General features: G+C 42.4%; 1 protein-coding gene across 1 annotated transcript in view; it reads left to right on the top strand.

The window, feature by feature from the left end:
- The first annotated feature begins 12,493 nt into the window (after positions 1 to 12,493).
- Positions 12,494 to 27,637, top strand: part of si:dkey-215k6.1 (transmembrane protein 132C) — a 150,266-nt gene continuing 135,122 nt past the window's right edge. The window contains exons 1-3 of the mRNA XM_061071928.1: positions 12,494 to 12,533; positions 12,804 to 13,216; positions 13,470 to 14,047. Coding sequence (XP_060927911.1) covers positions 12,494 to 12,533; positions 12,804 to 13,216; positions 13,470 to 14,047 — 1,031 coding nt within the window. The remainder of the gene's footprint in view (positions 12,534 to 12,803; positions 13,217 to 13,469; positions 14,048 to 27,637) is intronic.

Genomic DNA, 27,637 nt, shown 5'->3' with positions numbered 1-27,637 from the left:
CAGACGACAGAGGTCAGGATTTGTATTCCAGCCCACGATGTTTTGAATAAATGCATAGGTATGACTTCTTTAAGTGTGTGTGTGTGTGTGTGTGTGTGTGTGTGTGTGTGTGCGTGTGTGTGTGTGCGTGTGCGTGTGTGTGAGTCAGTCAATCCCTATGAATGATTGAGGCACAACGACAGGTAGCAGCGAGGGAGATGGATGAATTACTCGATTGAGAGACTTAACTTATTTCTGTCAAACTGGTCGACCTCCAATAATCAATTAATTTAAACACAGAATAATATGATTATGTTTGCAGAGTTAACTCTAAAGTAGCTTGAGGAGGAAGGGATCATGTTTTCCTGTTCCCTGCTCTCTGATTTCTGTCTGCGTGTCCCAACCTGAGGGACAGGACAATGACCGCATGTCCTGAAACACTGTTGTTTTAATCATTAATGATTATGATCATTATTTAACCCATCATTTGCCACAAAGGATGATTTTTCTGTCCCATTTCGATACGATCTGTGTTGTCATGTGCACTGAAAACTGCTTTAAAGACAAGATTTATTTGGAACAATAGGAGTTTGTTCAAGTTTGTCTGCACACAATCCCTGTTGAGGGACAGAGACCAAGAGAAACAGGTGTGAGACAAAGCCAGCAAGATGTGCAGCGATCGGCAAAAAACAAAAGACGGATAAAAACGAGAAGGCTTTTCATATCCTTTTTTTCACCAGTCCTGGTTGGCGGCTGCTTCAGGGGCCTGCAAGGTCCTGTTTTGCATATCTGCACTGAAAAAACCTCAATAACCAGACAGGACTCATGGCCTCCTTGTCCTCCTTGTCCTCCTTGTCCTCCCGTTGTGATTGTTGAGTTGTGGAAAAGTATCTGTCAATTGTCACAGCACCTGCATGTGCTCCTGCAGCGATCAGTGTGTTTCCTCAGTGAAGAAGTGCCGAGCTTGTGGCCATCAAAAGCTCTGTGGCAGTTATTGGAGAGGAGGAGAAGAGGAATCCCTGTGGCATTCAGACGACGCTTCGTATAAGTTGGTTTAGCTTTTTGATGCCCACCTGGGTATTAAGATGTTTGCCCGTACCATTTATATCAATATACCCAGTTACCCAGTGTGTGGCAGCTTGTTACCACTGGACAAATTACCACAAATAAACTGAGTGCCCTTGTCGTGGTTGATATTCAGAGATATCCTCTCTCAGTCTTCTCTGTTTTCATTCTCTCCATCCGTCCCCTTTCTCCACCTGTTTCTTGTCCAACAGTGAGCTCAAATCTTCAGCCTCCAGACTCCAGCGGCTGGCCGAGTCCGGTCTTGAGCCAGCCACTTACACAGTTTCATCTCCGCACACGTACCATCTTCAAATTAGGTTTGGCTTCCTCCCAGAGTGGCTGGTGGAGCAGGCAGACTTATTTACAGCCACATCTCACCAGCATCTGGTGGGTGTTAGCTTCCAACCTCGACGGCTGATTAACATCACACACACGCTGCAGTCAGAAACTTGTGTAATAATGACAAGTGTGTCGTGAGTGTTTGTTTCAAATTGTCACCTATTGTTTCTAGAGCCTTAGAAACCTTTTTTCCTTTTAGTATCAAATCAAAAGCGCTCATGCTGAGAGAGAAATGAGTTATTTAGATTGGCTTTTGGTGGGAACTCATCACAAAAATAAAGTACATCATCATCATCATTTAACACATCACACCAATGAACTCAAGAGGAGAATATTAGTTGCTCCTTGTGGTTTAACTGCATTATTTCACGTAGAAAGCTAATTACTGTGCAGATAAAGGAGTGTTTTTATTGATGAATGGATTTTTCCTATGTCCCAGACCACAGTTGGTCAATGTTCACAGTCCATGTCAGCACAATGTAAAAAATCAACCTGCAAAAACCTTGAACCTTTAAATAGAGCATTTGTCCCACTTTATAAATCAACCGTAAACAAATAAATATATGGAATACTAGAATGCTACTCCTCCAAATCCAATAGATCCGAATTTAGTTTTAGACCTTCACCAAAATTCTCAAATTAAAAGATGTCAGTCCCCTAAAATGAATCCCTGGGAAAATTGGGAAAAGCAATAAACTCCTGGATCTGCCCGTGTAATGGATTCTTTCTTCGCTCATGTCCCATCCTTCCACCAGGTTTTGTGAAAATCCATTTAGCTGACCAAAAAAAAACGGACAGGCGTGAAAACATAATGGAGCTGAACCTGGGAATCTGCTGCTAAATAATCTGCTTTTTTTGTGGAAAAAAGCGACGAAACACACATCTTCCTTTCTCCACGGTTCATGACACAGCTATAAATTTATAATCTAGACAATATTGGGGCCAATATAAACTATACAGAATCTCCTCCACAGAAACGACATGCAAGACACCAGGCGGCTCCTTTATATCCCTTGCTCTATCTTTTATAGTTGACCCTGTGATAACATGTGACCTCGGTCTGAACGTCCCTCTCTAATAGCTCTCCGTCCGCGGCTCTACAAAGCTGTGCCTCATATTCAGATGGTTGACCTTAGAATCTCAATCTGACGCTCATTTTATGGCTTTTCTGCTTTATGGGGACTGTTATGAGAAATATTGGGATCAGATGAATAGAGGGAGAGGGGGATGACGAGGGGGGTGGGGCTCAGAGAGAGGCTGCTTGATGAGAGGACTGAAAGTCAAATAGTGGTGAGGACACAATATGTCCCGGTAATAAAAATTCCCCAATGAAAAACCTCATCTCTGACTTTTAATGAATTTATTTATGTTTTATTTGATATTGCTGTGAGTTATAACTGCTGCAGAGGTTATAACCATTTATGTCACTTCAGTGTTTCTCCAATACATCTTTTTATAGTGTGCTGTCTATAATAATTACAAAATTGCCTTTTTTAATGATTATAAATTACCCTGTTAATACAAATATGAACTTCTCAATGTTGTCACGTGCATTTAAACACACATGCATGCTGCTGGTCCTTCAGCTAATGATACACATTGCGTGTATTTTCACTTATGCAGTAAACAAGAGACGATAAGAATTGTAATAAGTAAACTGTACAAGTGAGAAAATGCGACAAGTGACATCGTGACATTTAAACATCTGCCTTTCTATTTCTTAGAAAGGCAGATGTTGACTTGAAAATGTGAGACTAGGAGACAGAGAGGGACGAGCAGTGAGACAGACGGTCACCAGGAGACAGGCTAATGTGAAATGTTAGTTCACACCTCTGCTTAAAGAAGTCGCACATCGACGCAGCTGCGTGTTTGATAGATGACCTTCGAGGAAGTGATGATGAAGACTGAAGTGTGAACATGCGATATGTGTGAGTGTGTGTTTGTGTGTGTGTGTGTGTGTGTGTTTGTGTATATGATCTCACAAGAGTAAAAAGGTGAGAACAGTGAGGCTTCATCATCAGCTCTATAAAGGTTTATTTTTACGTTAGGGCTGACTGCGTGTGTGTGTGTACGTGCGTGTTTGTGTGTGTGTGTGTGTGTGTGTGTGTGTGGGCTTAAAATGACCTGACCTTCTCCGAAACCCTCCCGTTGCACACACACTTAGAAAATGTCAAAGTTGAACAAGGGAACAATTAGCAGTAATGATTTTAACCCAAAAGTGCAGAATCTATCAATACACAAAAGAACACAAGGTTTAAATTGACTTTGAATGCAAGTGTGTGTGTCTCTCTGTGTGTGTGTGTTTGGATCGGTGTGGATGTTTTCACTTTCATTTGCGTGAGTGGGTGTTTTCCAGATGCCGCAATAAAAATACCTGCACTTGTCAGACTTAATTAAGTTTGTGTTCATGTGGCATCTGCGACAATTGATAGCAATAGGACGGAGAATGTGTCTGATACACAGGGACTGAGAGACTGATGACAGCAGAGGGGGAGGGGGGGGGGCGAGACAGAGAGGGACGAGTGCAGATAAAGAGCGGAAGACCGATAAGGAGCCGCAGACAAACAGAGCTAAGAGATGCCGACAAAACTGAGAATGAATGAGATAAAAAGTGACGGAGATACAGGCTGAATGGAAGAGAGGGAGGGACGGACTGAGAGAGAGGAGGAGGAGAGAGAGAGGTGCTTGTCAACTGTTTGATAATCCTCCTCTCATTAGTGCATCAATCAGATTACTGACACCAGATTCTGGCAATTAGCTGTTGAACATGAATCAGATTGGCCTAACCAGATTAGAGTTGTAAACAGATTAGAGAGGGATTACCACAGCGTTCTGTACAATCCTGGGAATTTGTTGTCTCTGTATTGTATCGAGCTGCAGTGTCTGGTCTTGTCTTCAGAGTCTAAAGGCTGCGGCTGCACACTAGAATAAAATCGGGCTGATTTTACACCCGATTTGCTCCTTCCGACAATCAGCTGGACGTTTCCGACTGGTCAGTGCAGATTATCTGAGCTTACAAAATAATCGTAAAACTAGCGATAGCAAATGAGAGCGACAGGATGTTGCGTAAAGCTGCAACTTAAAACAACAATACATTTTACAACTCACTCTGCAGAACCAATTCTCCCCTCTCAGCCATGACTTCATCCGTAGCTTTTATTTATTTGATTTGGCAGGAAAACAAAACACACACCGTTTGTCATCCTCCATGTTTGTTTCTTCTCAGTGCTCAGTACTCCACACTCCAGGTCAGAAGGTGGCGGTAATGAGCCGCGTCGTTTGCCAAGCGCCACATTATTTCCACATTGTTTCGCTGTTTGAAAGCAAATTGCTGTTTGTGTTTTGTGTGACGACATGTGTGTAGCACATTGATCCACTTAGACACTTGCAGACACTGTTTAGTCAGCAGCAGAAATTATGTGCGTGTTCATTTCCATACAGAGCAGGGAGGTCACAGGAGACACATTCATTGTAATGCCAGTAGTGAACAGACAAATTTGGAGCTGTCCTCTTGTGATCGAATTTCTCAGGAAGGAGTTTAATACCAGCGCTGAACAAGGTGTTTGAGATAAAGAGATACAGCTGCACGTTGTTCCATGACGACTGAAGAATATTATAATTTCAGTCAAATCAAATATAGGTAACCTTGGGTTGTTGACTCTGTCCAGCCCCAACCCCACTTAGCTGACTGTGGAACATCACATGAAAAACATGTGCTTGCTTCTGTTACTGTAAAGTAGCTTCATCAATGTTAAGGAAACACTTAAGTGTTCTTCAACCTTTTGAAAAGAGCCTCATAATAACAGCCTTTAGGAGCGCTGGCATGTTGTCTGGGCGGAAATCAATGGGCTGCAATTAGAAGGTCGATGCTGAATGGTCTTTACTGTAACAGCATGTACCGTTATTGATTTAATTATAATACTTTAAACGTAACCTGCGTAGTTTTCATAGCAAATTGGATTTTGTCCCAATAAACACGGCCAAGGAAAATGCAGCATTAATGGTATTTATAATTTCTCAAATGCTTTTAAATTATCCTGGATTGCATTTGCTTCTTCCACTGACATATGCTAAATGTCAATATGGATAACCATGTTGTGTAGGATGTGCATCAAAACATTGCTCTTTAGTGACACTAGTGATCAGAATCTCCACAGGGAACCTTTAAGATTGGTCCTGGATGCGTACGTTCAATTTAGGACAACCATTACACTCGTGTTTTTTTCCCTTTTTTCCCCTTTCCTCTCCCTTAACTTGGTTTTCTGGTTCCATCCTTGTCTCTTCACGTCTTCCCTCAGCTCTTCTCTTTACATTTATCTCCATTAACTCGTGTCGTTTCCTCCCCTGTTTGCTCTCCTCACTCATCCTCCTCTCCTCCTGCACTTCCTTGTCCTGCCCTCCCCCGCCCATCTCTTGCCTGCCGTCCTCCCGTCATGCTTGTCCATCCTTCACTGTCCTGCCTCCTTTCTCTCTAACTTTACTTTTCTCCTTCTTTTTGTCGTGACCTATTCTCCTCGACAAAAAAAGCACATCTTCCACATCATCATCATCCACCATTTTCTCCTCTTCCCTCCCTACCTCACTTTCTGTTGGTCCATTGAAGGATAGAATTGAAAGGCACCAAGGCCCGATGGTCTTATCCCTTCCATCCAGGGGATCCTGACCCAACACACACACAGAGGCTTTTCTCCACCGCTTCGGTCTTAGTTTACTTTATCATTCACAAATATTAACATATCGGTTTATGATTTTCATGTCGTTCATGTTCCCTGTGGGATCAAACATGTGACACGCTCAAAACTGTTTCTGATGCACGCTCCCGGCAAACTTTCATTCGGCAACACAACATCGATGTGTTAACTTTTGCTGCACGCTACTCCTCCGTTTCTGCTCGTGCTGCTCGACTTCCTTTCTGACGTCTTCCCTTTTTTCGGTGTCACTCTCAGTGGAATGGTGAATTTCTCTTTACACTTCCTTGCATCTGCTGCCACAAAAAACACACACTTGCACACACACACACACACACACACTCCGACATAAATCACTGTCAAAAAAATTCACATCCACAATTTCCAACATCCTTTTCCTGCCATCGTATCCTTCCATCATTGGATCTTTCAGTCACTCAAGTGGGCCTCTATTCTCTAACCCTGCAAAAGGAGATCTATTTAAATTGTAGAGAGGTGATATTTAATTTTGGAAAAGGGGGGAAATAAATGGTCTAGAAAAGTATTTTGCAAACTGAAATAAAAATAGGCACTCTCCCACTAAAAGTACTGGATCTCGACCCAAATTGAAATGGTTCTTCCCTGAACAATAGCACATCCTTCCACCAAGTTCCGCGGTTATCCGTCCATGAGTTTTAAATATTGGACATAACATAGGCTCCTTGGTGGAGGTAATAAGAGTCAAATTGTGTCTGTCAGCGTTTGGAATTGTTACAAAAACCCAGCGCGATAGGAGTCATTTTTGATGTCACTCATGTCAGGCCATCGTCACAATCACTGATGATGACATGTCTCCTTGTCTGCTGGTTAAATGACCTCTATGGAAAGGTGCAATGACAACAAACAGAGTGAAACAGAATGAGAGCGGATAAAGACGGAGTGGAGCTAATACTGAGCGGCATGGAGGAAGAAATTGAGAAAGAGAGGCAAATGGATAGAAAGAGAAAGGGGTATATTGGGTTCCGAGCTAGTTGGGCTGGGGGTGTTGGTGGCAGAGGAGAGACGGTGGTCTGACCATATCTGGGGAAATGTGACTCCGCTGACCCGATGACAGGGACATCAATCAACAAGTGCTGCGTGGATGTGTGTGAGTGTGTGAGTATTGGGGATTATTCCACCAGGGGGAGAGAAATCTGGGTAAACACCCCGTGGACAAGGACAATCTCAGAGATAACTTTATCACAATTACAAAAACTGCGACAACGGTTTGCCTTGTTAGGACGAATTCCAATCAGCAGGACCAGTCGGCGATTAACGAGGCCTGGCAAAATCCAATAAGTGAGAGTTTTAAAGAAAACTGTTGAAGAAATGGTCCAAAAAAGACAGAGAACACCCTGTGTTTTAAATGTCAAAATCATGGAATGATTGAAGCTTAATTGAGCTTCGGTGATGCTTCGGTGACACAGGGCGTTTTCACCTCTGAAAGTCGGGACTTTGATCCAGTTACTTTTAGTTAAACTTTTGATATTTAGAGAGCGGATTAAAGACTTGTTTGACATCGTACCTCCTCGTTATCGCCTATGTAAACTGCGTCTACCTGTAACTATACTCTACTTTTAATAGGTTGACTTTGGCTTGTTTTTTGTCAGTTGCATTTTTTAAATATAGGTCATAAAAAGAGGTGGCAGTCTGTTGAATGTAAAAAAATTACTTATTCAATTTTGTAGCTTTTGTTTGAGGCTAAGACTGCAAAGAATTATGCAATCCACCTATTATAATGTTTAAATCTGTTTCTTATTCTATTGGACTGAATCCACCTCTTTGTGTTGGACAAAATCCCCCCCCCCCCCCCAGTCTCGACTAATTAATCCAATATAACATTTTCTTGAAACTAGTGTTTTGCAGGGCTACTGCACAAAGTTTCATAACAATGTAATGTTTTTTTAATTGGCTTTCTCCAGCCCCTCTTCAGCTAATTGACATAAATCTACTTTAAATCTCTGCAAGTTGTGTTTTAGACCAAAACACGGGGAACTTTTAAGAGACTGGCTTAATTATCTGGTCACCCAGAATGTCTTGAAACATCCCAGAGTTAGTGGTGGATCCACATTACTCACTTTGGCCTCAGACATTGTTACACAGACTTTCAGTGATACATCTGTCTAAGCTCTAGCACACAGCCATTGATAAACATCCTCCAGAGACTCATATTGTAAATTGACATTTATGTCCCCTTTAATATTTTTACAATTGTAACCTTAAGTAAACATAGATGGTGCAAATTGAGGGATGGAGAGAGACAGAGAGAAAAGGCCGAGAGGATGAGAGAGAGACCGAATCCACCAAAGTAAACTCATTGCTCGTGATGAATGCTCTGTTCCGAAATAGAAACCTCATCCCTCTCCTGCTTTTCATCCTCTCTCACCCTGTTATCACTCCTCCTCTTCAGTCCTCCCTTACTTTATCCCACATCTCACGCCATCTCAGTCCATATATCTCATCTTTATGCACCTCTCTTTATGCACCTCTCTCTCTCTCTCTCTCTCTCTCTCTCTCTCTCTCTCTCTCTCTCTCTCTCTCTCTCTCTCTCTCTCTCTCTCTCTCTCTCTCTCTCTCTCTCTCTCTCTCTCTCTCTCTCTCTCTCTTTGGTGTGCCATCTGTGTGATCAATGGAATTCATTCTTTCCAGAAAATTCACCCGTGATGGATTTTTGCACCGTGTCTGTGATTCTTCTCTTTTTCGTGTGGGGTGGGATGTAATTTGCGCCTTTGGTTCAACAGTTGCCTCAAGAAAAAACAAGTTTGCATGTAAGCAATGTTGTGTTCAATAATGAGATGCAAGACTTCAGTTTCAAGCTTATTAAAGGAAGTAATTGTTGTGTTTTCCAAGATATATATAAGTGTTCCCCTCCAGTTATGACTGTTCAAAGTAGATGATAAGAGACGTTTTATGGCTTTAGTATTTGTTTTTCAAAGGGTTCAACCTGACTCCTGCAGGACAACAATGATCGCAATCATCATACACTCTTAAAATACATTGTGTAATATAGTTTTTTAAATACACTTGTATCAGATCAGTATCAGTAAGTCCAGGTATTTGAATCTGTATCAGGAATGTAAAACAGGTATCGGAACATCCTCCGCAACATAACTCAAATCTAAAATGCAGCTGCAATGAAATGGAGCTATGGATTGCGTGTGCGTAGACACATTTGTGTTTAAATTCATCTTTCTGTGTAATGATTTCCTGTTGCAGACAACGGCAGCGCAGCGTGTCTTTCACTGAGTTTGTAAAAATCACTCACTAGCCGACAGATACTCGACCCTGATATGACAGATAACGAGAGTAATGTGTGTGTGTGTGTGTGTGTGTGTGTGTGTGTGTGTGTGTGTGTGTTTGTGTGTGTGCGCGTGGCTATGTAATTAAATGAAAAAAAAATCAGTGTCAATATTTAACAAACACAATATCAAACAGCACTGATACCATTATCACATCTCGGTATCTCTCCCTCTCTTTTACCCATCTGGCTTTTCCTCTCGGTGTCTTTCCTTTCTCTCTCTTCCTGTCCTACACGCTTCACTGTGTTCTGATTATTGGCTGTGTGTTTGTGTGTGTGTGTGTTTTTGTGTGTCTGCGTGAAATAGAGCAGGGTGTGCATTTTTTTTGGGGGGGGGGGGGGGGGGAATCACAGATGGGCTTTGTCAAATCTCTGTACATCTGGCGTTGTTCCTGTTACAATTCTCACACACGAGTATGTACAGTATGGGATATAATTTCCCTCGGTCATCATCACATTTACACGCTAAACACTTGTGCACGACACTGACTCACCAGAGCAGTCGTACATTTACACACTAACAGTTTTGCTCTCTCTCACACATGCACACGTTGTGCAGCAGGACACAGCGGGTACGGACTCCTGTTGTGGCTGCTGGTTGCCAAAGTCATCATGCCAGGGAATCTGGACCATGCCAGGTTTAATGGCAGCCAATGGCACACCACTATTAAAACGCCAGATTTCAAAGGGCGAAGCCTGACTTGTTGTATAGCGCCACCCATTGAGCGGAGATTGGCGTGACTTACACGTCTGAAAATATGTTTGTATTCGTGCTTCTTCACAGATTAAAAACAGTTGCATTTACAGACTAATTATTTGATATCCAGATGATGCTGTTCACAAAAAAAGTACAATGTCAAAAGTGGAAGCTTCAGGGTTTGACCGCAAGTAAATCAAAGATCCAGTTAAATATTACACGTTTTAAACAATGATAATGGATGAATAAATATTTCCTGAAATAAAAGTATAAAATAAAAACAGCTTTTTCCTATTTGCATCACATGATGTTAATTATTTCATCCAAGGGTCAACACTTACCTGCATGAGCGAGCTCTACCTGCGTGTGTGCTAGTCTGTGTGTGTGTGTGTGTGTGTGTGTGTGTGTGTCAGCTGTTCGAGGTCCCCGTCCAGAATCGGGACATATGCTTCAAAAGACTCCTGTGGACTTACACAGACACACACACACACATGCAGGCCTTTGCAACCCAAGGACGCCGATGAAAAAAGGAAAGAAAAACTCAGCTAACTGAGTTTAATGTTGGGATGTTGGGCCTTTGGTTTTAAATGTTTGCACTAAATTAATAACTTTTAGTCTTTTATTTTATGAATCACTGATGAAGTTAAAGATGCTATAGCTTATATGTGAACAACCGTGGAATGAGATTTGTCTTTTTCTGAAAGTTTTGTTGTGACCCAAACGAGTTAGTGATGTAAGGATTAGACAAGCACTGAATACTCTAAACATAGAAACAGTTCATTTCCTTCAGCCTTTCTCTTTAGCAGGTAGACATGTGATCTCGTATAATATAAAAAACCTCAAATCATTCACATTGTTCATAGAATTTATTATTCATATTTCCCATTTTTTTCCATTTTTATCTCACTTTCTTTTGTTTTCATATTTTTCTGCTTCATTCTTTTTTCCTTTGTTCTAATTCTCTCTCTTTCCCTCTCTCTCTCTCTCTCTCTCTTTTTTTCTCAGCTGTCTCATTCACTCTTATCTTATCCCTGCGTGCCCACACACCATAACCAAACCAGCCTGCTTATTCATGTTGCACAGAGGTATCACTTTATTTCTCTGCTATTATTTTTTTGTGAAGTCGCCTCAGTATGACTCGCCCAAGACAGCGCTTTGCTGTCCCACCCTCATTATATTTTCACACTCTGCTTCCCTACGACACACACACACACACACGCACGCACACACACACACACACACACACACACACACACACACACACACACACACACACACACACACACACACACACACACACACAGACACACACACACACACACACACATACACACACACACACACACACACACATACACACAAACCCCTCTGTATTTGTGTCTTTTCTTTGTCCCACTGGTCCAAATCTCCTCCTTTATCCTCATCCTTTTATAATGACAAATGCTAATTTATAATTACTGTGGTATTTTTATTTTTTTATTTTACAGCGCATTGTTTCAAATATCTACATTACAGTTAAATTGAAGAACAAGTAAACCTTGTGCCTGAAAATGTACAGCCCTATGTCCTAGAAATCACATTCATACACAATTAAAACACAATAAAATACAATACAAAATACAAACAAATTTACTTATATTTAAATCAAAATATGAAATAAATCAGAGGAAAATATTTTCTGGCCACAGTTACATTTTTATCATAATGTATATAGTGTTGCAGTTGTATATTAAGGTTATATCTGGGAGACAAGGTTAAATATGACGTTTTTTGCTGTAAAATGGTCACGACTGAATTATGAGAAATCAAAGTAAAAATGTATGGTTTTCGTTTTAGCCACTTCAAACCAGTTGCTCAGCAAATGTGGAAAAAATATAAAAGTGTGAAATAACCAGCATCATAATAATACATAGAGTGTTTATATATAATTCCATCAATATAACTGAAGCTGAATAAGAAAATACGTTTTCAGGACTTCTATCAAAAGTACCACTCTCCTTGAACTGTACTCAGCTCACCTCATGTCAGCATTCAGTTCTTGGTAACATAAGTGATCTGCTTGGTTGGTCTGTACCTTGCACAATATAACGCTGACAACACAAGCTGTGGGTTTGAGTGATGGAGGATCAGAACTCCCTCACATCACAGCACAGGCAGTGAAACCCTGGGTCCTCTTTGGAAATGAGAGACTGAACCATAACCCCCCAGTAAATCCCAGGCTTCAATATCCCAGTGTTTTTGAAATGCCTGGTATACAACTCAATGTAAATATATGGACATAAACTACAGAGGAGCAATATATCCTTTTGGATGTATGCATGTTGTGGTGTAATGCTAAGATTACAAAAAGTGACGCATTATTGTCGAGCCTCCTGAGTGTATGAGACTTGTATTCACAACACGGGGCCGATGTGTCTATGCTCTCGTGGGGAAGCCGTTAAAACACAGTGTACTGTTGTGTGTGTTGTGTCAGCGGGTTGTAATCCATGTGTGAATTTATGTGGAAAAGCTGATAGATATGAGCATGTGTTTAAACCATGGTGTTATACCATGAAAATGCATTTCACAAGTCAATGAGTCTGAGATTTACACGCTGCTGTCGTGATTTTAATTGATGATTAGCTGCACTGTGTCTGTTATCAGCTTTTATGAATGGATGCTTTTATTATCGTAACACAGCTAATCTTTTTCTTTATTTCCCCCTCTTTCCTGTGTTCAGTGTCCGACAGCCCAGCGGGAGCAGCAGGCGGCGGACCAGGGTCCGACTCCTCCCAGCCACGCTTCTCCTCCTCGCTCCCCACCTACCTCCCCGTCCAATGCCAGCTGAGTGGTGCTGACTCCGCCTTCTTCCTGCGGGAAGCCAATCAGGAGGTGATGCGAAACGGCAGCCTGTCGTCGCGGACCGAGCCGTTCTTCCTCCACCAGCTGGAGGCAGGCGCCGCCCCCCCGCACGCCCTGCCCAGCGTCAACTGCAGCTACGGGAACCTGAGCATCGAGCAGCCAATCCCAGTGGAGCTGCTGCAGGGTCCGCCGCAGCACGTGCTACCGTCGACCAACCACGTGACCCTGAACTGGAAGGTCAAAGGTCAAGTTGTGGTGCCCAGAGTCGGGTCAGCACGGCCCTGGATACAGGTATTGGCAATTTTAACGTCACATTAATCTTCTAATGCAATAAAAAGCAAACTTTATATGAAAACCCCATAGACGAAGCAGGATCAAATTCAAAGAAACATTAAAAGATTCCATCTGTAAGTTAATGTTTGTCTTTCTGCTCATGGAACCTCTTTGACAGCTTGAAGGAAAAGATAAAAACAATGTGACAGGAAGTTCTTTTTTCCCACATAAACCCTCAATACGATCTGAAATGTGTCTGTTTTGTTCTTAGGTTCTGTTTTACTTGGTCGGGCGGCGTTGGGATGAGCCTGACCCGCCTCCTCCGTCCCTCCTGCCATGTGTCAGAGCTGTGGCCGTCCGGGACGCCAGCGAATCAGCACCATCGGCTGGCTGCCGACTCGTGGGACCATCTGGCATCTGTGTTGTCCGTCTGGAGATTCCCCCAGCTTGGTTTACACCACCGCAAGTGAGAAAGAGACCTCCTGAAGTGACTCTACCCTCAGTGGATGTGTATTACTCCATCATACCACTAGAAGGGGCCGATCAAGAGTGTCCCTTCATCGTTAACGAGCCATGGAGAAGTCCAAGCGCCAACGTTGGGCCTCTCGGAGGCCTTGGCATGGGCCTTGGGGGGCAGTGGAGCCCCCTAGTGGAGGGGGGTCTTCAGGACATGTTGAAAGCTGGTTCTGTTGTAATGACCACGGGCCCGGTTTCCGCCAAGGGACAAAGACTGAGACTGGATGAAAACGTGGAGGTTCTGGTGCCACCCAGCCCGGTTCGGCTCGGCAAGACGGTGGCGTTCGGTGTCTACATGAAGACAGAGTCCCACATGGAGCAGTTTACACTGAGGTAGGAACACAAGCATTTTCTTCGGTTTGTCTCTGATTCTTATTTCTATCATAACCACTCTGTCCTTTCCCGCTCACCCACACTCTCTCGTCTCAACACTGCCGTCAACTTTGTATACTGAGCCTCTTTCAGGAGCCAGCAGTGCAGAAAACCTCATGAATATTCGGGGCTGATCCAAGGAGAGAGGAAAACACAGAGAAGGAGAAGCAAGGGAAGGAAAGGGCGACTTAAAGGGACTGAGATTTGAGGAATGGGAGAGAAAAGGCATAAAATCCGCAGCTCAGTGTGGCATGGACATCTCTCCTGTGTGATCCGATCACAAGTGGACAGCTCTAAGTGCATCAGATCACACGTTGCATTAGAATGCGTATCCACGTGCATCTCCAGTGACCACGTGTAATCGGATCTCACGTCCCCCGCTCCATATGCAAATAAACACATAAATCATTTCTGGTTGCAAAGACCAAATGTATTGTTGTTTTTAGCCTGTCGGACTTTGACAGAGGGGGCTGTTGTCAACAGAGAGAGAGAGAGAGAGAGAGAGAGAGAGAGAGAGAGAGAGAGAGAGAGAGAGAGAGAGAGAGAGAGAGAGAGTAGCAAGGAAATGCTGATCAAATCAATGTGCTGCTCACACTGATAGAATTTCATATTCATTTCAAATAGTACAACGAGAGATAAACAATAAATGTCAGTGAATTGTGGTGGGAAGTCTCAAATGAATCAATGCATTGGAAAGAGTGAGAGAAGGCAAATTCAAGATCATAGATCAAATCCTGCTGTATTCAGTTTTAACACAACAGTTTGAGGTCAGAGGTGTATTCACTTATTCTGGCTTCTCCTTGGTGTGAAGGTGGCAGAACTGGAACTTCATGTACTAATGGTTAATTTCTCTCTAACAACTGCAACAAAGTTAGTGGAGCCAATCAGGCAGTGTCTATGATAAGTGAAGTGAAGTCGAGTGTAAGCTGTGGTCGCTCACAGGCAGACAGATAAAGCAGAGAATGAGCCGGCAAATCCCCAAAACAGGTGAAAAAGGCTGAAGAGCTGCAGCGTGGTTCAGAGAATCGGGAAGAGGAGGAGTCAGGAGGACCATCTGGGGGGGGGGTTACTCCCGGGCACGAGGGCGTGGCAGGCTCGGTGAAGAAAGGAGAGTTAGTAAAACAGCACAGGCAGAAAAAAGAATGAATGAACTTATGAATGAGCCGTGACACTTTCATTGCAGAGCATTCCAAAGTATAAGTAACGGAGCGTGACTCACAGCATCACATCAGGTAACTCCCCTCATATGAAAGGACTGGACCTCTGTGTGGCTGCAGTAAACTTAGACCTGACTCATTGACGAGTGATTCGATTCTGTGTTGCACTGCGGACAGGAAATTTGAAATTGGCGATTGTGATAAGACACTCAAGGCACCTGTGACTATAAAGTATCGAAACACCTTTATTGGTCTGATTTAATCTTCTTTGTTTCCTACAATTCTATCAAAAGAGAGAAAAAGTATCACAGTTGTTTGTTTCCTTGTGCTCGACCCTTCCTGCGGTCATTTGAGGACACTGGAGAAAAAAGGAACGAGTGGCACCGCACCTTGTCCTGCTACCTGCTGGCACACACGCACACACACACACACACACACACACACACACACACACACACACACACACACACACACAAACACACACACACACACACACCCTGAGACACACAGACAGAGGGAGATAAATACTCCACCAACATCCTGAGCTCACTATTTCTCTCTACCATGTGCACACACATACTTCATCGCTGTGCATGCACACACCCTGACAGTGACCTGAGTGTGTATTGAGAATACACACAAACACACACACACACACACACACACACACACACACACACACACACACACACACACACATACACACACACAGACTCACACACTGAGAGGTGTCCTCTCTATGTTTCTCCCTACAGACACTTTATCTTTGTCTTTATTGTACAACTCCCCTGCTGTGTGTGTTTTTGTGTGTGTGTGTGTGTGAGCGCACATACAGTTGTGTGGCATTGCCATACTTTTTACGGCATAGTTTATGGCAGCTGTTGTTCAGTTGTTTAAGTGATATGTCCAGCTGTTTCTGTTCTTAAGAATGTCCCATTCAAAAATCTCTAAGCTCTTTCTGCTCGCAGTTGAGTGTGTGTGTGTGTGTGTGTGTGTGTGTGTGTGTGTGTGTGTGTGTGTGTGTGTGTGTGTGTGTATGCATGCGTGCGTGTGTGTGTGTGTGTGTGTGTGTATGCATGCGTGCGTGTATGTGTGTGTGTCCATCCCTCTACCTGCAGCTCGCCCTCTGCCCCAGCGCACAGTCCCGTGGATAATCTCCCATGTAAGAGGCACAGTGAGACATGTAATAAGGCTTAAGTGGATGTCGTTCCTGTTCGTGAGCGTGCACATGCATGTGTGTGTGCGTGTGACACATAATAAGCCGTAAGTGTGCTCCATCACACTGAGGTGATGTGATTATGATAAACTGCTGAGGAGATGGGGGGACACGGAGGGAGGAAGAGTCAGAGACGGACAGTGATGGAAAGGGGAAGGAGAGAGAAGGAATGACAGAAGAAAATTGGAGGTTTTAACAGGAGGATGGATAAAGAAACTCTAAGAGGGACAGAGAAACGCTTCCTCCTCTTGCATGTCTTCCTCAATCTGAGACGCAAGGACGGAGGGATGGAGGGTTAACACACACTTGCCAAATTGGATGGGTCGTCCTGGCTGGATCCCCTGTCACTGGGCTTGTAGTGTCATGTGACCATACATGATTCTGTCACTCAGTAAATGGACTGCTCCTCTGCAGGGAGTAAACTGAAACCTAGGATGTGGAGGAGACATCACGTACTGATAAACTTAAACTGTTAAGTGTTTTACTCTGATCATTCTAAAAATAAAAGATAAAAACTCCTCGAGTTTCATTTATTATATATTTTGAATTCTGCATTTGTTTAAAGTTGTCACCACACTCCTAGTGACCATTTCTTGTTACTAATTAGTAAAGATGCCTAATGGCTTCAGTAGCAATTAAAACAAGTATAGTCAGTTTAAGAGCACTTTTTTGCTTTGAAGGGCCACCCCCCGCATTTTACAGATAAAATCCTCTAGAACTTTTGCTAGAAAAGACGATTTTCAGGACAAATACACAATTTCAACAAAATGTATCTTGCAAAAAAACTGTTATTTGCTATATTCATCCTTTTGGGTGATGCTAATATGTATAAAGGGATAATGAAGAAAGAAAACAGAAGGAAAAACATCTAATGTGTTTCTCTTACTCCCTGATGTACTGTAACTGCTCCAGGACCCGTTCTAGACAATGTGCCAATGTCACAGTGTGGGACTGCTTGAAGATGATACCAAGAGACAATTAAACATAATAGCCAGAACACAGCAGACACGTGTGAGGTGCTGGACGTGCATGTAATTGGTTTTTGACACTGGTACTCAAGCCCTGAAGATAATGGGCCAGTGCTCCAGTCTGTGTTCCTTAAGGAAAAGAGAACATGAAAAGGGAAAGAGTTTTTTCTCACGAATTAAAAAGCAAAGAAAGGAGTCAACGTGTTTTTGTGCTTTTATTAAGATCACATTGGAGAATCTACTTTAAAACTGGATTTTTTTGCTTCTTATATCTTTCAGGTTGCATAATTAAATCATTTTCAATGCAGAGGTCACAGCATTCTTTGTTGTGTTGTGTCTTCTCTGCAAAAACATCATGCAGGACTCATGTCCCCTGCATGCTCTGCACCTCTCCTCTTTTCTTACATGCACTTAAGATATTGGGGCATCTTCAAAGATGACGGAACAAGGGGATTGTGGGCAATGGGATCAGCTAGTGGGAAATAAAAGAGAGCGAGGAGTGTCCAAAGTCGGCCATCAAGGTGTTTGTTGTGTTTTAACCAAGCAGACCTATATGCTGAAGTGTCTTATCTCCCTAAAGCCACTCTACAACCTTCGTTTCATACTTCATTACATTACATTTTCCTTTAGCCTACGCTTTTATCCAAAGTGACTTACAATAAGTGCATCAACCCCGAGGGTACAAACCAAGAGCAACAAGAATCAAGAAAGTACAATTTCTTCAAAAATAAAACAAAACTACAAAATGCTATAAGTAAGTGCAATTTAAGTGCTACTAAATTGTTAGTTTCAAAAATTTTTAGTATTTTTTTATTCAAGGTATAGTGGGAAGAAGCACACACTTCAGTTCAAGTGTTACTTGGTTCATCCTACTCAGATCTCACCATTGGTTACATGTCATTGCCCAAGGACACTTCGGCAAGCAGATGGGAAAGACTGAGGATCGAACCCCTGACCTTCCGGTTGAACGTAGACCACTCTACGCCCCTCAGCCACAGCCGCCACCATAAATACAGCAAATATCTCTTCCAGGGCCAAATGCTTTTATGAACTGGGCTGATTCCAGACTAAAGAGTTTTTCTTTCATCCTTCATAAAAGTCAATGCAAAGAAGCTCTAATATCGATAATGTTCATCCTGCGCCACAGTTGCTGATGACTGTAGCCAGCTGAGGAGCGTCTGATCTGTGCTTAATGTTGTCGAGACTCAAGTCTGCACACAGTTTTGCCTTGCAATGACATACTTGTCTGTAATGATAATGTAGGAAAAGAGGAAATTGAGTTAAAAGCAGCATGTTGCCAAGAGCGACAACATGTGGATCCTTTATCTTCAGCCTTGTTTCTTCTCTCTCTTTTGCTTTCTCCTCAAATGCTGTAAATCAGTCAATCAAACTTTATTTTCACAGACCAAATTCACAAATCCCAATTTGCCTCATAGGGCTCACCAACGTGTTATGTCCTTTACCCTTAACCCTCGACTAGAGTGAGGAAAAATGCACATCTCCATCAGTAAAGTGGGTGTTCCGTGTGTGGAATGGCCTAAACTATCAAAGCACATTTACTTTGAAAACCCTAATGCAGACAGTTGTTCAGGCGTTTTCTCTTGGAACATCTTACATGTTATATTAACCTCAGGACTTCCCCTCTGTGCATGAATCCTAACCCAGTACAGCAGATGTCGAGTTCTGTGCAGCTGCAGTTCAGTGAGCGTTCACTAACAAGTCATTAATACAGAGTCTGAACCAGTGGAAACCTTTTCCCATGTATGTTAAATGCTGTGAATTATGCATTTGTTAGCATTGGAACATTTTTCAGCAGTGGGGATGTTGACAGACTGAGGGTCAAAGTGATTAGTATCTCCCTCATTAAGAAGCTGTCATCTTGAACTGTGTGTTATCGTTGTTGGGCTGGTTAATTAGTGAGATGATTACTGATGAGGGGGGGAATCTGTGTGTGTGTGTGTGTGTGTGTGTGTGTGTGTGTTTGTGTGTGTGTGTGTGTGTGTGTGTGTGTGTGTGTGTGTGTGTGTGTGTGTGTGTGTGTGTGTGTGTGTGTGTGTGTGTGTGAGAAATAGGCAGACGGAGACAGACTGAGACGGCAATTATCAAACGGCAAACAAGTATTTCTCTCTGCTTGTGTTTTTTCCTTTTTATTTCTTTCTATTTGTTTTTATGGGACTTATAGTCATTTGTTTGTGAATGGAATTTATCATTCTTTGTGTGTGTGTGTGTGTGTGTTTCTGTGTGTGTGTGTGTGTGTGTGTGTGTCTGTGTCTGTGTGTCTGTTTGGATTAGTGGATTTTTTCTAGGATCAGAGGGGAGATGTTCTTCTAAGGACCAGCTAGTCCTCTCTTGTGGCTTCAACACACACACACACACACACACACACACACACACACACACACACACACACACACACACACACACACACACACACACACAAACAAGCCCAGGATACCTTTATTTCACAAAGCTCCACCATCGATTTCACCTCACATGCCCTTTCACCAGCGAGGGGCCAGAATTGATTGTTTTTTGCGCCCCTGTGTGTGTGTGTGTGTGTGTGTGTGTGTTTGTGTGTGTGTGTGTGTTTGTCTAAGCGTTTCCATGGCCTTACGTTAACACACTGCATATGCTTTTTTGTATAATTGTGTTCATGCACATTAGCTGTGGTACCCCTCCGTGATGTTTGTGTATCACATGTGACGTGCTTATACGTTGTGTTGAGTCAGAGTGTGAGTGTCGTGGACTGATGGGATTCTCATTGTCTTCGTTTGCCTCTCTGTTCTCAGCCCTCGCTCTTTATTTGTATGTTTTTGTGTCGGCGCCTTTCAATTCACAAATTCATTCTGTGCAGTCATGAAAAGGCACAAAAGATTTAAAAAAAAAACTGAATTAGATTAATTTCTTTCATTTGGGATGAAGCCAATAATTACGCTTCCAGGGTGTTATAAAAAAAATAAAATAACGCACTCTTCCAACAAATTGGAAAGTATTACATTCACAATACACAGCGATTGGGTTGCAGGACTTGTGTTTGTTGTTTGGTTTTATGAATTTAAATATTTCATGCCCTACTTTATTTTCATCTGGAACTGAAAAGTTTTTATTTAGCAAATTATTTTATACACATTATATACTCTCTTTTTTTTCCAAGTCACTCTTCCGTTCCAGGAGTATTGTATATTAAGGTTTTTCTAACCGATGCTTGTTAACCAAATATGAACAAATTAACAAATGAGATTAAAATGTCATAAAATGGAGAGAAGTAGAGTATCTGACACATTCAAAATTTGAGTGGATTTTAACAAGGTTTAAAGTTTTACATGAGCAAACAGCAGTGTTATCATTAGAAAATGAGGATTCACTTGTCATCCCACTGCAGCACTGCTCCGCTCTCACTCTCAAACACACGCACACACACACACACACCACAGTCACTAGGATGGCCCGGTAAACCGTAAAAACATCTGTGGTTTCAAGTTTTTAGAGTCTGAGTCTGGCAGACGTCGGCGTTAACCTTCTGCTTCAGTCTGCACGTTCTCAAGGCCACGACAAGCTTGCAGCCACTCTGATGCACATGAGAGTAAAGTGCAGACATGTTCAGTGGCTAATCTCCATAAATCATCCCTCGTTATCAGGCCAGGCAGTTCTCCGCAGACAGCAGTTCTACTAGTTTTTTATTCAGAAATAGCATCATGCTGTGAGGTCAGTGTAGTATCTAGTGCACAGTCTGGTAACTGAGACCCAGAGCTGAGAACACCTGCTCAGATGGTTTGATTCTTCTAACAGATTAACCAACAGTATAAATCAGTAACAATTGTTATAGTAAACAGTTCAGAGCTGAACATCCCTGTGCAGAGGGAGAACATGTGGTGGAAGACGTAGTTTAAAATGTGGCCACATGAAACACGGAGTTAATTATGTTTTAAACATCCACATCAACCATTACCTATGTTTTCTTCTCAAAATACAGATGTATTTTACTACCCATGACACAGTAGCATTAAGTGCCAGAGAAACAATGGGGAAACATTGGTTATTTGTGTATCATCTCCTAAACGATGACTCTCTACAGAAACATACTCAATTTAATGTTGTTGTTTTTTTTTTTTTATCCCACTCGACGTTCTTTCCAGGCAGCATCTCTATTCCTATTATTCTTTACGTATGGGACTTCCTGCTTCTATTTATCATGTTTTCTAAAGGAAATCTTTCATGTTCTCTGGATCAGAGATCATTGCTTTGTCTCTTCCCTGTTGCAGTCTCTGCCTCTTCAGCAGCAGCACTCTAAATAATCACCAGAGCCATTAAATTGGACTCAACACGGTATGTACTCATGCTCCACTACATACATTTCTGCAGCCCGCTGTCCTCTCGCAGCTCCATTATTCTCATAAAATTGCCACTTACCTATTGCTTTAACATTCATCCATACTGTGATGAAGGGGTAAGAAATATGGGTATAATATTGGAACAAAACTCAGCAGAAGGGGTTGGTTGGCTTATTCTATTCATGATAAAGAGACTGAGAATGAGAATAAGAAAGACTAATTTGAACAAAGTCCTTATATAGAGAAACAAATGACTAATAGAAAAGGAGAAACTTTTGAATCACAAATGTTCTGTACGTAAGTGACCTGAGATAAAAAATGTTAGCATTGAAGCAAATGAGACTTTTGGAGCTTTAAGCCACTTAAGGTCAAGTTAAGGTCTGTTCAGTAAAGGCAAATGTTTTCAAGTCAAGTGGTCTGGTGGGGTATTACAGGGGGTTTTGCCGTAATTTCTCAGAAGTCGTTGCACCATTAACTGATCTACTTAAAATGCGTGTCCCATTTGTGTGGTCTCCTCTCTGTCAGCAGGCGTTTGAGAGGATAAAGTCTCTGCTGTGTGAAGCACCGGTCCTGGCCGCTCCGAGGTTTGACCGACCTTTTGCGCTTCAAGTCGACGCTAGTCACATCGGAGTAGGTGGCGTTTTGTTGCAAGCCGATGAGTTGGGTTTGGAAAAACCAGTTTGTTTCTTTTCCAAGAAATTTAACTCATATCAATTGAACTATTCAACGATTGAAAAGGAGGCACTGGCCTTAGTTTGGGCTCTGAGAAACTTTGAAGTGTACTTGGGCTCTGGAGCGGTACCCGTAGTGGTGTACACTGACCACAACCCACTTTTGTTTTTGAACTCGCTGCAATGTCCTAACCAGCGTCTGATACGTTGGTCGTTATTTCTAAAGTCACATTGGCTTGATATTAGACACATAAAGGGTGCGGAAAACGTCGTAGCCGACGCACTGTCTCGCGTTCCTCAGGATTGGGGTTTGAGCTAAGACTTTATTGCTGTTATGATGTTGTCCTGTTGCGCTCCTGTTCCCTCTTCTGTCATCCTTCCCTCTTAAATTGCTTCCCACTGGTACCAGGTTGCTGAGGTGGGGGTGTGGAAGATGCGCGTAGTGAGCTGTGTGGTTCTCAACAGCAGCTGGTGTTCCTGTCCTCGGATGTGTGTGCCCTTGTGTGTGTGCCTTAAACATCGTAAACTCTATACGTGTAAAAAAAAAAAAAAAAAAGTAAAACTTCAAAGTAAGTAAAATGTATATATTTGTGAAGAAAATAAACTTTATAGTAGGTAGAATGTGTAGCCTATATATGTGCAAAGTAAAAAAAAAAAAAAAAATTGGTTTTGGTTTAATAATGAGGGAGCCATTGTCGAGTTCGGGGTTGGGCCCCGTTTTTCAGGGAGGGGGGTGTGACGGCCTCCTGCCTGTGGATGTGTGTATGCGTGTATGGTGGCCTCTGCTTTGTCAAGCTGCAGGTGATGAGCTGGTGGGCGTGGCCAATTCCTAAACCTGTGTTAAGCTGGTCCTTCCTCCTGCCTCAGTCTCTTCCTGACATCGCCTGGCTCCGGAGGGAGAGCGGTGTGCCGCTCCGCCGCAGCCCCTCGTTTTCTATTGTGTTCTCTTGGTTTGCTTTGCCGTCATTTTGGTCCCTTGTGTTAGGGAAATAAATTATCCTTTTGTTACTTTTACCTGCGCAGTTCCTTTTATTTGTCCGACCATGAGCCGGGTCGTGACACAAGTCATTCACTATTGATTAAATGCGGTAAATTTTTTCAGATTTTGAGGGTTTCATCTTGATTCATATCAAGGTTAATGCTGTGATTTTCCATGGTTCCATGGTAGAAAACAGAGTGAGATCGTTTCGAAGAGCTAAAACCCTTGTGTGGATAGATATAGTTTTTAGTTTTTATCAACATTTTGAAATGTTGTTTCAAAATGTAGTTGTTCTCATCACAGAAACCAGTGTGAGTCCACCAAGGATTCTGAGCCAGGCTACAGAAGGGTAGAGCTGAGCAAAGCCTTCAGACACATGCTATCACCTGTGCTCCTGGATGAAGAGCCAGGAAAAACACCTCAGATTTACAGGAGCAGGTATTATGGGATTAAAGAGGCTCTACCTCATACAGTCACAATGAGGGGCCAATTCTGTCAAGTGGTCAAGCTTATGGAATATGTCGGCCTTTAACGCCCAATAAGAAATGTCCTGCGACAGTGGGATTTCCAAATTAAGTTGAATTATTAATTTGACACTTAAATGCACCACACTGTGCATCTGTCAGCCTTGTTGAGTGTCCTACTCGCTCTCTGCAGTGGGTTGTTAATTCTCATCTATTCTGTTGAGTTGACAGTATTTCTGATCATTCTGAAATCCTTCATCTGTCAAAGGATGATTTGATCGTGTTTCTGGTCACTAGTGTGAAGCAAAGGTTCGAGGGGTCATGCCTATGAATATCTTCACAAAAGTCAGGGATTACGGTGATACAGAGCTATGTGCACACACACTACATAGAGCATATCTGGAATTACACACACACACAGTCCGAAACACAGGGACACATTCACAATGTGGTGGACGTGTGAAACTGCTTCTATGTGTCCCAGTGGCAGGAGACGCTCTGTGGAAATCCTGCTGAGTCGAGGAGGTCAGACCACATTGTGGTTAGCTGCAGTATAGGTCATAAACCCCGCCTCCTCCATGTTGGTGGATGGGGCATGGACCAACCTAACAAGTCATATACATTTTTTCACAGAGGGCTTCTGTTCATTGTTACGTTTTTCTGGAAAGTTTGTTTTAAATTGGTTACAAACAGTATCACGACTCTACATAGTCTGAACTGTTTAAAACGTGACAAAGTGGAGTTTTCAATCTTTATATATGGTCTATGATTAGACCTACATTTTTATTATATATCATTTGATCATTTGATCGTAGTTTGCCAGCCACATATTACCTCCTCTTGGAACAGTGCATTGAGGGATTTAACAACTTGTAATTTCTGTCACTTCATTCATGACGTGATGATTCAAGCCCACGGCGCCAAAATAATTCAAACGAAGGGGAAAGGTCAATTGAGTTTGTAGTTAAAAGGTTAATGGAATTCACATGACGCTGGAGGTTGTGAGTACAGAAGAACTAAGAATTCAATAAAACATTATTGCATGTTGTGCCAATAGTCGACTGTATTTCATACTGCAGAACAGGGGCATGTTATTTTCATGGTACAGTTAAACCCGGCTCATCAACCAGAGCTTTTAAACGGTCGGACCTGAAGTTCAAAGTTATTTCCGCTTTAAGCGCATGAGGTCTGTTTCCCTTTCCCTCCCTGGTATTGACTTGCTCAGGCAGTGAAACCAGTCACTAGCATGATACGATGAACCAGTTCTCTCTGTCGGACTGAACACATGCAAGCTGCACACATCAACACCCACTCTGTTTCTCTCTTCAACCCACACAGTCATTCAGTGGGCCTATCTGTTTATTCCCTTAATCCAGTCTGCACTATCATGCTGTCTACAGAGCTCTCCCTCTACTTTCTACTCTCCGTACCCTTCAATTTCCCTGTCACCTCCTCCCATTCTTTTCTTCTCCTCCTGTTTTCTCCCTCGCTCTCTCCTTCCATCTCAAATCAGTCATGAATATTCACGAGGGTGTTATTTGCATTGCTGGCTCCTGAAAGAGGCTGAGTACACAAAGGTGACAGCCATCAACCTCGGCATAGCGCCGCTGTTTGTGTTTTGGGTTCTCTGCGTGTGTGTGTGTGTGTGTGTGTGTGTGTGTGTGTGTGTGTGTGTGTGTGTGTGTGTGTGTGTGTGTGTGTGTGTGTGTGTGTGTGTGTGTGTGTGTGTGTGTGTGTGTGTGTGTGTGTGTGTGTGTGTGTGTGTGTGTGTGTGTGTGTGAGGGCGAGAAAGAAATAGACAGTGAAAGGAGGAGAGTCAGAGGAGAGGAGTGGGGGGGGTTGTGTGTGTGTTTGGCTGCCATGTCTCTGGCAAAATGACTGACGCTATCACTGAAATTCTAATTAATACGTCCCTGAGTACGAGTGTGTTTGGATTGAATTTGAAACATTTTTGCTGTTTGAACCTGGTTATTGATATGACAGTGATCCTCTTGGCTCGTGCACGGCTGCGTATGTGCTCACATGTTCACTTCGCTGTCGCTTCTGATAAAATTCCCCATCTTTCCCGGTCTTCTGACTGCCGACACTCTTCTGTCGCTTCTCCTCCTTCGCACGCCTCCATCGCTCTTTGAGTCTGGATCTGCCAACGCTGGTTTGAGGAGGCTTGAAATGAAAATGCCTGGACGGTGATTGTGTTTTGTTTACTGTTGGTGCCACTCTTGTTTGCAGGATAGAAGAGCCCCATTTAGATTGCTCCTGAATCCTGGGGACGCACCACACGCTCGTAGTAATGCATTTTAAACTGAGTCGTGTTCGCTTGTGTGTTTTCCTGTGTGTTTGAGCATTTACCTCTCGGTTACCCCGGGAGTTCTAAAAAGGAGTTGGGGATAAGTTTGTTTTTATTTTAACAAGCTGAAGGGAAAACAGTTGATATTTTTACTAACTGAGAGAAATCCCCTCTTGCAGCTTTCCACCCTGAAATAACACTTTTATTTTCTTGGCCTGGGACCCGGGCTCATGAAAACACGTTGTGAGCTTTATTATTCTTGGAGCCACTTGAAATAACCTACAGATGTTCGTATAGTAGAATTCCCATATTTACTGTGCGCTGCCTGAACTGCAGCGGCTCTGTCGCTCAGGCTCCAGAGGGGGATCCTCTGGAAGTTACCAGACACTGTGTGTTTTTCTTTAAAGAGAATCCATCTTGTTTTGGGACGTAATCGTGGGAGTAAATGCAGGACAGATGCATTATAGTGCAGCTTGGGATTGTGATGATGTGATTTTTGATTTGAAGAAATACCTGAGGAAGAGCCAATTATACAAAACCTAACTTGTCAAGCACTGGTTCACTTTTCTTACATCAAGGTTTTTCTGGTAGAGAGCAGCAAACCCGAAGAGAATAAAAAAAATTAAATACAGTAAGTAATTAATTTGTGTTTTATAAGATATCAAAGTGTGTAGTGTTTCAATTTAAAAGTTAAATTGAAGTTAAAATTCTGATAAAACAAAAGTAGTAATGTACACAACTAATATATATATGTTTGTGTAACCGTATATGGATGTCACCATACCAAAAATTCTGTAGTAAATAATGATACAATGACATTTTTACGATAACCAATTCGATACCACAGCTAAAAACAGAACACTAAATCCCATTTACTTTAACACACAATCCTTTATACAAAAAGAAAACACAAAAAAACAACCGTGGCTATGTAGCCTTCAAGTAATAAATAAAAACAAAAGACTTTTAAAGTTATAAAACAGAACAGTGGCCTGTAGGAAAATTATGAGGTTTCAGTTTTCAGGTAAAGCTCAAGGTTGCACGCGCAATGTACTAACACACACACACTCACACACACCTATATACTCGATCGCAAGGCTGCTGTAGGTGAATATTAATTTATGTATGTATGTTTATTTATATATATATATATATATAATATACACACAAACGGATTTGTGGCGATCTCAAAAACATCTTCAGAACTAAAGCATTTACAGGTAAAAATAAAAAAGCGAGTCCTGACTGTTTTCTGCACAGATAAAAGTCTTATTTGTGCTCGATCAAGTGTGACTGTCTCTCTCTTCCCTTTCACTCGCAATCCAGCTGTGGAAAGGCTGTCACATTTACCCACTGGGCCGGTGAACAGCATCAAAATTGCACAGAATTTGTTTTTCTGTGCTGCTGCAGAAACGCAGGTCCGCCTCTAAAAAAATCAGCCTCTACAAACGTATTTTTCTGTTTCTTGGTTGTAGTGG

This window comes from Limanda limanda, chromosome 5 (assembly GCF_963576545.1).
Source record: "Limanda limanda chromosome 5, fLimLim1.1, whole genome shotgun sequence".
In the NCBI taxonomy this organism is placed as follows: Eukaryota; Metazoa; Chordata; class Actinopteri; order Pleuronectiformes; family Pleuronectidae; genus Limanda; species Limanda limanda.
Note: the sequence above shows the minus strand (reverse complement) of the source record. Positions and strands in the feature narration are given on the sequence as shown.